Source organism: Heterodontus francisci, chromosome 2 (assembly GCF_036365525.1).
Source record: "Heterodontus francisci isolate sHetFra1 chromosome 2, sHetFra1.hap1, whole genome shotgun sequence".
In the NCBI taxonomy this organism is placed as follows: Eukaryota; Metazoa; Chordata; class Chondrichthyes; order Heterodontiformes; family Heterodontidae; genus Heterodontus; species Heterodontus francisci.
The window spans coordinates 31,919,681-31,928,644 of record NC_090372.1 but is presented as its reverse complement, the minus strand read 5'-3'; the positions used below and the strand labels follow the sequence as shown (position 1 = coordinate 31,928,644).

The window sequence follows — 8,964 nt, the reverse complement described above, 5'->3', positions numbered from 1 at the left end:
TGAAAAAGGTTTAAAGGGGGAAGAATTCTTAAAATGCATTCAGAAGAGCTTTTGAGCCAGCAAGAGAAGAGGCAGTACTGGACCTAATCCTAGGGAATGAAGCCAGACAAGTGGTAGAAGTGTCAGTGTGGGAGCATTTCGGGGATCGTGACCATAACTCAGTAAAATATAAGGTAGTTATGGGAAAGGACAAAGATGGACAGGAAGTAAAGGTACTGAATTGGGGGAAGGCCGATTTCAATATGATAAAACAGGATCTGGACAAAGTGGACTGGGAGCAGCTACTTGTAGGAAATTCTACATCACATCAGTGGGAGTCATTCAAAAAGGAAATAGTGAGAGTTCAGGGCCATTATGTCCCCGTAAACGTGAAGGGTAGGACCCGGGAACCCTGGATGTCAAGGGACATAGAGGATTGGATAAGAAAAAAAAAGGAGCCTTATGGCAAATTCAGGGGGCTGAAAACAGCGGAGGCACTAGAGGAGTATAAAAAGTGTGGGGGGGGGGGGGGAACTTAAAAAAGTAATTAGGAGAGCGAAGAGGGGACATGAAAAAAATAAAGGAAAATCCCAAGGCATTTTATAAGTAAATTAAGGGCAAGAGGATAACCATGGAAAGAGTAGGGCCCATTAGGGACCAAAGTGGCAATCTGTGTGTGGAGCCGGAGGATATAGGTGAGGTTTTAAAAGATTACTTTTCATCTGTGTTCACTATGGAGAAGGACAATTGTAGGTGTAGACCTCAGGGAGGGGGGTGGTGATATAATTGAACAAATTAGCATTGAAAGGGAGCTGGTTTGAGCAGGCTTAAAAGTGGATACTAGGTTATGGGCTAAGTGCTGGAAAATGGGATTAGAATAGATGGATGCTTGATGGCAGACATGGACACGATGGGCCAAAGGGCCTTTTTCTGTGCTGTATAACTCTATGACCCAGAAATTGTGGAGTCACAGTTGCTCCTAGAGTGTTTTAAAAAAAAATTCTTACTCTTCCTTTTTTCGTCTCCTTTAATTCAATATTTCTTTCTCTTTCTTAATATATCAAGTTTGACTATACGTCATTGGTTAAGGAGACTGTTGGTTCCATCATTCATCAAGGTCCCAGATGCCACCTTGCCCTTCTATTTCCAGCAATGTATGGTGCAAAATTACTTGGAGCTGAAGAGCAAGGGGAAAAAATCCAACTCGGTGCTCACTGCGAGCTGATTTGCTCTAGCTAATTCTGGGTCATTAGGTTTATTGAAAAAATGCAGTTTCTTTTCAATTACCAGATCTTTTGGTATTGAAGTATTTATTAATAATAATGCATCCAAATCAGACATATGAATTAGTTCAAACACATGGCAAATAACTTGGTTTGTTTAAAATGTCATATCCAAATAGCAAATATGAACTGAGACACAAATTATATGGCTTCTACCATTAGGAATATCGCTATACATTAATTAAAAATGTAAATGTTAGCCTTTGCTCAGTCGTAGCATTTTTGTCTCAGAAGGTTGTGGGTTCAAGCCCAATTCTAGAGATTTGAGCACAGAATCCAGGCTGGCCCTTCAGTGCATTACTGAGGGAGTGCTGCATTGGTGGAGGTGGTGTCTTATAGATAAACTGTTAATCTGAGGCCATGTCTGCCCTCACAGGTTAGACAAACCATCACATAGCACTAACCAAAGCAGAGCAGGGGAGTTTTCCTGATGTGCTGACAGACACTTGTCCCGCAATCAACCACCAAAAACAGACTATCTGATCATTTTTCTCCCCGCTAGTTGTTGGACCTTGCTATACGCAAATTAGCTACTGTTCACCTAGACTAGACTTCAAATTACATCATTGGATGTAAAGCCTTTTGGGATGACCCACGGTCATAAATGCGTTCTTTCTTTTATAAATATACAATATGTGTAAAATCTTACTGACATATATTAATGGCTTTTCCATGGTGTTGCATGTGATTAAGTCATGGGATAGAGGGTGATAGATTTGCTGCTGGAAGTAGATCAGGCCATGTCAGGTGTCAGACTGCTACTCTGACCCTGCTGTGACCCCAGTTCATTCAGGGCAGGGTCTTAGCTCTGTAACAGCTGGAAACTGTTTTGAAAGGGGTGTTCTCGTGCTCTAAATGAACTCTAGTTACTCTGTCTATCACCCAGTTCAGTGTTTCGTCACTGTAGAGGAGGGAAATCAAGCTTACCTGACCAAATATAAATGTAAAGGTACAGGAAAATTTGTATATGGCTCTGAATGAGCTTGTCTGAACATTAATGGGTATTTTTGGAGGGAGGGGGAAAGGCAGGAATGTAGAGAATTATCTGATCACTCTGCCTCCTTTCTCCAGCCATGAACATACTAATGCCTCTTCCTTGCAGTGATTCTTTGATTGGTCGAGCAGCGACAGGTTTCCATGCTCCTTTCTCACATTCATTTAAATGTAGGCAAACAAGGGATGACGCAAGAGAGTCAGAGGAAGAGTGCAACTATTTTTAGAGATAGGTATTCAGCGGAAGACTTCCCAGCCCTAGCACCCTCACATTCTCTCAGGGCCATCTGAAAACAGAAATCCTGCCACCTTCATGTTTCTCCCCTAGCTGTCTCTACTGTCCTTGCGTCGGTACTTTTATCTTCTCTTCTAGTTCTTCCGCGTATTTCATTTTGCTTCCTTCCAGCAGCTCTCTTCGCAGTCCTTGATGCTTCTCCACCTCCTTGCTTTCATTACATCCCCAACCTTTTCTCCTTCCCAGTACACTCACCTTCCTATTAACCTCACTCTTACTGCTACTTCTATCTCTCTGAAATACCTGTTCAGCCTCTGCATACATTTTACCTGAAATTATATAAAACTGTTAGATCCAAATATAGATCTATCTGTTTATCAATAAAAAAGTGGCAAGCACACCTCCTATAACATTGCTCATGGCAAATGAGAAAGGAAGGATGGACAGAAATGCATGGAAGTGAATGCATAAAATGACAGGCTTCACATCGAAAAAGAGAAATTACCCCTTTCTGTCTGCAGACATTTCTCGCAATGTTGCGAATGAATTGAATGGATTTTTTAGCTGGTTGGAAAATGATGAATTTGAAGAAAATGTGTTTTGGCAGCAGGCTTCCCTTCATGAATTAATAGTAACACGAGATCCTTCTAACAAATGAGAGGTAGAGAAGTAATTCAAGCAAGTGAATCCATGGAAAGCATGCAACCCAGATCAGATCAGCAGAAAACTTCTTATGGAATGTGCTCATCAGTTGGCAGTTCCTTTTTCTCTGGTCCTTCAGAAAACATTTGAAACGCATACTGTTCCTTGCTGTTGGAAATCAGCCATCATCATTCCAGCTGCTAAGAAGTTGCGGCCAGTTGAGCTCTTAGATCGATAGTCATGAAGTATTTTGAGCGCATTGTGTTGAAGCGTCTTTCAGATCCTCTTGTTCCACATATCGATCAGTTACAATTTGCTCATCAACTTCACAAGTCAGTGGATGACACTGTTCTGACCTTGGCCTACTTGATCCAACAGTACACAGATAGATTAGGCAACCATGCTTGCGCCACCTTTGTTGATTTCTCTTCAGTTTTTAATACTATGCAACCATTCAAGCTTACTGAGAAACTGAAAAACCTTTATGTTAATCCTACTCTCTTAACTTTGGATTCGTGATTTTCTTCACAATAGGACCCAATGGGTGTTTCTCTCTGGAATATACTCAGAGCCCATGTTAATGAATACTGGTTCTCCTCAGGGCCATATACTCTCACCCTTGCTTTGCATCCTCTACATGAATGTCGATCAGAACACAATAACATAAATGATTGTGAAGTACACTGATGATATGGTACTCGTGGGCCTCATCAGGAATAATAAGTAAATAATAGGGACTTGCTGGAGAGGTTCGTAAAATGGTGCGATGACAATTCTCTTAAATTCAATGAAAACAAGACAAAAGAACTAGTTATAGACTTTAGGGAAAAGCCAGCTAATCATATTGTTCCAATAAAGATTCATTATGTGGACATTGAAATAGTCATCGGCTACAAGTATTTAGATATTAAAGTAAATGATAAGTTGAATTAGGGGGGCATGGGGTGATGGGGAAGGAACAGTGTAGTGATGTGATGGCCAAGGGACATACACAATTATATTACCTCAGTTAAAATCTTTGAGTAGATCCCACAATTATGAAACTCTTCTATTTGGTTGTAGATGGGAGTGCTATCTGTTAGATATTGTGGTAGCATAGATCAAATGTTGTTTCAAGAAGTCTTGGGTTCTTTTAGGGCTAAAGAATAACTATTATATAGATATATCTATTTACACTCTCCACAAGCCCATTTAGCCAGCACACCTCATGCTGCTTCTAGCTTCTTCCCAGCCTAATACCTTGTGACTATTACATCATCATCACTATAGTGGGAGGGGTTTGCTCTAACTGCCTCAAACATTAACCCTTTTAGACCCTTATCCTACACTATCCTTTTTGGATGTCTCTCCTGGTACTATTGTCTCTGGAATGGAGATTCTTTACAAGTACAGAGATTGTTGAATCAGGTAGGAGGGCATTTGATGAACAGATCTTTCTTGATGAAATCTTTCAAAAATTTTGATTAAAGTAGTGTTATGAAGAGTGAGAATCACCCTTTGTCTCAGTATTACTGTTGGATGTGGTGAGGAAAAAGACTACAATCCCGGAGATGCAGGACAAATAGGGTCTTGAACTCGTTCGTGCCTTTCTCTATAATAACTTTTAACAGGAGCCTGATGAATGGATGGGGATACGCACTCGATTGTTTTATCATACTGGAATTAATTGTTAACATATATTTTAAGAAAGTTAGACTTTTCATGATATGAAAATTGAAAATTACCCTTTTATTTGTAATTTTAATGAATGAGCAATGTACCCAAAATGAATTTCCATTTGGACAATAAACTGAAATTGAACTGAATTGACTTGCATTTATATAGTTCCTTTCATTTCTACTTCAGAGCTAATGAAGCTTTTCAAAGTGTCATCAGTGTTGTAATGTGGACAAATGCTGCAGCTAATTTGCACACTGTAAGGTCCCACAAACAGTAATGAGAAAAATGACCAGATAATCTGTTTCAGTGGCATTGGTTATGGGATAAATGTTGGCCAAGTTACAGGGGGAACTTGCTTGTTCTTCAAGGAAACCTGATTCTTCAGTTCTGACAAAAAGTAATCGACCTGAAATATTAATGGTTTCTCTCTCCACAGATGCTGCCATCTTATTTCCCATTTTATTTAATAAGACAATACTGCTAAGAACAACCTTTTCCAAACTGCTATGCCTACCAAATGTAGTGATAAGTATTTTTTGTTTAAAACATGAAGAATTTCAGTTATTGAGGGAAAAAAACCTTCTTTCATAAAAAAAGTCATGCACAATTGAGACTGGCCCCAACTGGGCATTCCTGCTCAAAAACACAGCAGCAGATCTACAAATATTCCGCAGGCATCTAATACGCTAGTAGGATTCAGATTTCACAAGTTTGAAAGTAAATAAAACAAAGAACAATCTGGAGATGAAGCTGTCCCAGCCTTCATAATGCTTGTGGAGGGGTTCCAACAGATCTACTTGATATCACCAAAGCATGCAAAAGTAATTCACAAATTAACAAACCCAACCTCACTGCTACATTATGATTCTTTTGTGCTTTTTTAAAAACAATACACAACATTTCTGTCACACAAAAATTATACTCTTACCAAGCAATATCTTGATAAGTCTTAACTACAGGGGTTCTAACTTGCAAATGAGTTGTCAAACTGACAAATGGGGGTATTTACCATCTGTCACCATTTCCCACAAAACTTTTGCTATTTTAGTAATTTCCCTTCCAGTAGAAAAGACGACAACAGCTTTATACTATTATTTTTGTCACTGAGAAAGTGATTTGTAATTCCATTGTTACAAGTTAGGTTTACACGCCTTTTGAGTAAGAACTAAAAGTAATCTTTCAACAGCTAGCATTTTTACAATGAAAATATTCCCACTGAGTCTAGTCCTCAATCTGTCAAAATTAGACATGTACAACAGCTGGAAGTGTGCATTCAATGTCTGTATACACTATTATAAAGGGAAGCATGTTAACCTCAGCCATCATGTTCAGGTACTGAGCTTATTGCTTTCACAGTTTTTCCCCACTCTGGCTGAAAATGTCCAACTCATAAAGCTACTCAACATAAACTATGAATAGAACAAATATTTCTCTCTTTACGACAAACCAGAAAACATTCAAGTCTTTTGTCTTATTCTGAACTGTCACTTGATTTTCTAGCCTTGTGTTTCTTTCTTTTCGTCTTCTTTCTTTTTTTCTCTTTCCTCTTTTTCTTTTTTTTGTGCCTGTCTCTAGAATCTGAGGAGCTGGAACTCTTACTGTCTGACGTGGTGTCCTCTAACATCTGTTTCAACTGTTGTATCCTAGGAAGAAAATGTCACATTACAGTAAATAGAACAAATAACTGTTTACATATTGAATAGGACTTTGTCTTTGAAACAGTATTTTTCACTTAAAATATGATTGTTAGGCAGTGTAAATTCAGCCAACTTTCAAAAAATGGGATACAACTTAAATAACTCTGTAGGATAAAGGATCAATTAATTGCCTTGTTAACGTTTACAATCTACATTAATAACTTGGATGAAGGGTTTGGGTGTATTGTTGCCAAATTTGCTGACAATACAAAGATGGGTGGACAAGCAAGTTCTGAGAAGGACACAAAAGAGTCTTCAAAGGGACATAATCGTTAAGTGAGTGGGCAAAACATTTTGCAGATGATGCACGTGGGAAAATCTGAGGTTATACACTTGGTAGGAAGAATAGTAAAGCAAATTATTTAAATGGAGAAAGACTGCAGAATGCTGTGGTACAGAGGGATCTGAGCCTCCTCATACATGAAGCACAAAAAGTTAGCACGCAGGTACAAGAAGTAATTAGGAAGGCAAATGGAATGTTGGCATTTATTGTAAGCGGGCTGGAGTATAGGGAAGTCTTGCTACAACTACACAGTTGGTGAAAACACACCTAGAGTACTGTGTACAGTTTTGGTCTCCTTATTTAAGGAGAGATAAACTGGCACTGAAGCATTTCGGAGAAGGTTCACTAGGTTGATTCCTGGGATGAAGGGGTTATCTTATGAGGAAAGGTTGAGCAGGTTGGGCCTATACTCGTTGGAATTTAGAAGAATGAGAGGTGATCTTATTGAAACTTCTAAGATTCTGAGGGGGCTTCACAGGGTAAATGCTGAAAGGATATTTCCCCTTGTGGGGGAATCTATAACTAGGGGGCATTGTTTAAAAATAAGGGGTCTCCCATTTAAGATTGAGATGAGGAGGAATTTATTCTCTCAGAGGGTCATTAATCTTTGGAATTCTATTCCCCAGGATGCAGTGGAGACTGGGTCATTGAATATATTCAAGGTTGAGATAGACAAATTCTTGAATTATAGGGGAGTCAAGGATTATGGGAAACAGACAGGAGAATGGAGTTGAGGTCAAGATCAGATCAACCATGATTTTTTTCATTATTTGTTTCATGAGATGTGGGCGTAACTGGCAAGGTCTTGTTGCCCATCCCTAACTGCCTTTGAGAAGGTGGTGGTGAGCTGTCTTTTTGAACTGCTGCAGTCCATGTGGTATAGGTACACCCACCATGCTGTTAGGGAGGGAGTTCCAGGATTTTGATCCAAGGATAGTGAAGGAGCGGTGATATAGTTCCAAGTCAGGATGGTGTGTGACTTGGAGGGGAACTTGCAGATGGTGCTATTCCCATGCATCTGTTACCCTTATCCTTCTAGGTGGAAGAGGTCACTGGTTTTGAAGGTGCTGTCGAAGGAGGAGTGATGAGTTGCTGCAGTGCATCTTGTAGATGGTACACGGTGCTGCAACTGTGCGTCGGTGGTGGAGGAAGTGAATGGCACTCCATTCACAAACAATCAAGGGGGTTGCTTTGTCCTTTGTCGAGCTTCTTGAGTGTTCTTGGAGCTGCACCCATCCAGGCAAGTGGAAGGTATTCCATCACACACCTGACTTGTGCCTTGTAGATGGTGGACGGCATTGGGGAGTCAGGAGGTGAGTTACTCGCCACAGAATTCCCAGTCTTTGATCTGCTATTGTAGCCAGAGTATTTATGTGGCTGGTCCAGTTCAGTTTCTGGTCAATGGTGACCCCCAGGATGTTGATAGTGGGGGATTTAGCAATGGTAATGCCATTGAACATCAAGGGTGATGGTTCGATTCTCTTGCGTTTGAGATGGTCATTACCTGGCAATTGTGTGGTGCGAATGTTACTTGCCACTGATCAACCCAAGCCTGAATGTTGTCCAGGTCTTGCTGCATTTCTACACGGACTGCTTCAGTATCTGAGGAGTTGCGAATGGTACTGAAAAACGTACAATCATCAGTGAGCATTCCCACTTCTGAACTTATGATGGAGTGAAGGTCATTGATAAAGCAGCTGAAGATGGTTGGGCCTTGAACACTATCCTGACAAACTCCTGCAGCAATGTCCTGAAGCTGAGATGTTTGGCTTCCAACAACCACAACCATCTTCCTTTCTGCTAGGTATGACTCCAACCAGTGGGGAGTTTTCCTCCTGATTCCCATGGACTTCAATTTGGCTAGGGCTCCCTGTTGCCACACTTGGTCAAATCTGCCTTGATATCAAGGGCAATCACTCTCACCTCACCTCTTCAGCTCTTTTGTCCATGTTTGGACCAAGGCTGTAATGAGGTCAGGAGCTGAGTGGCCCTGGCAGAACTCAAACTGAGCATCAATGAACAAGTTGTTACTGTTTAAATAGCACAGTCGACGACACCTTCCATCACTTTGCTGATGATTGAGAGTAGACTGATGGGAGATAATTGGCTGGATTGGATTTATTTATTTATTTAGAGATACAGCACTTGTTCTGCTTTTTGTGGACAGGATATACCCGGGCAATTTTCCACATT

General features: G+C 40.3%; 1 protein-coding gene across 2 annotated transcripts in view; it reads right to left on the bottom strand.

The window, feature by feature from the left end:
• Window positions 1–4,839: 4,839 nt before the first annotated feature.
• The window catches only part of rp9 (RP9 pre-mRNA splicing factor), a 42,262-nt gene continuing 38,137 nt past the window's right edge, over window positions 4,840–8,964 (bottom strand). For both annotated transcript variants that reach the window (XM_068056562.1, XM_068056571.1), the window contains one exon: window positions 4,840–6,434. In XM_068056562.1, the coding sequence (XP_067912663.1) occupies window positions 6,263–6,434 (172 nt within the window). In that variant the 3' untranslated portion in view covers window positions 4,840–6,262. The remainder of the gene's footprint in view (window positions 6,435–8,964) is intronic.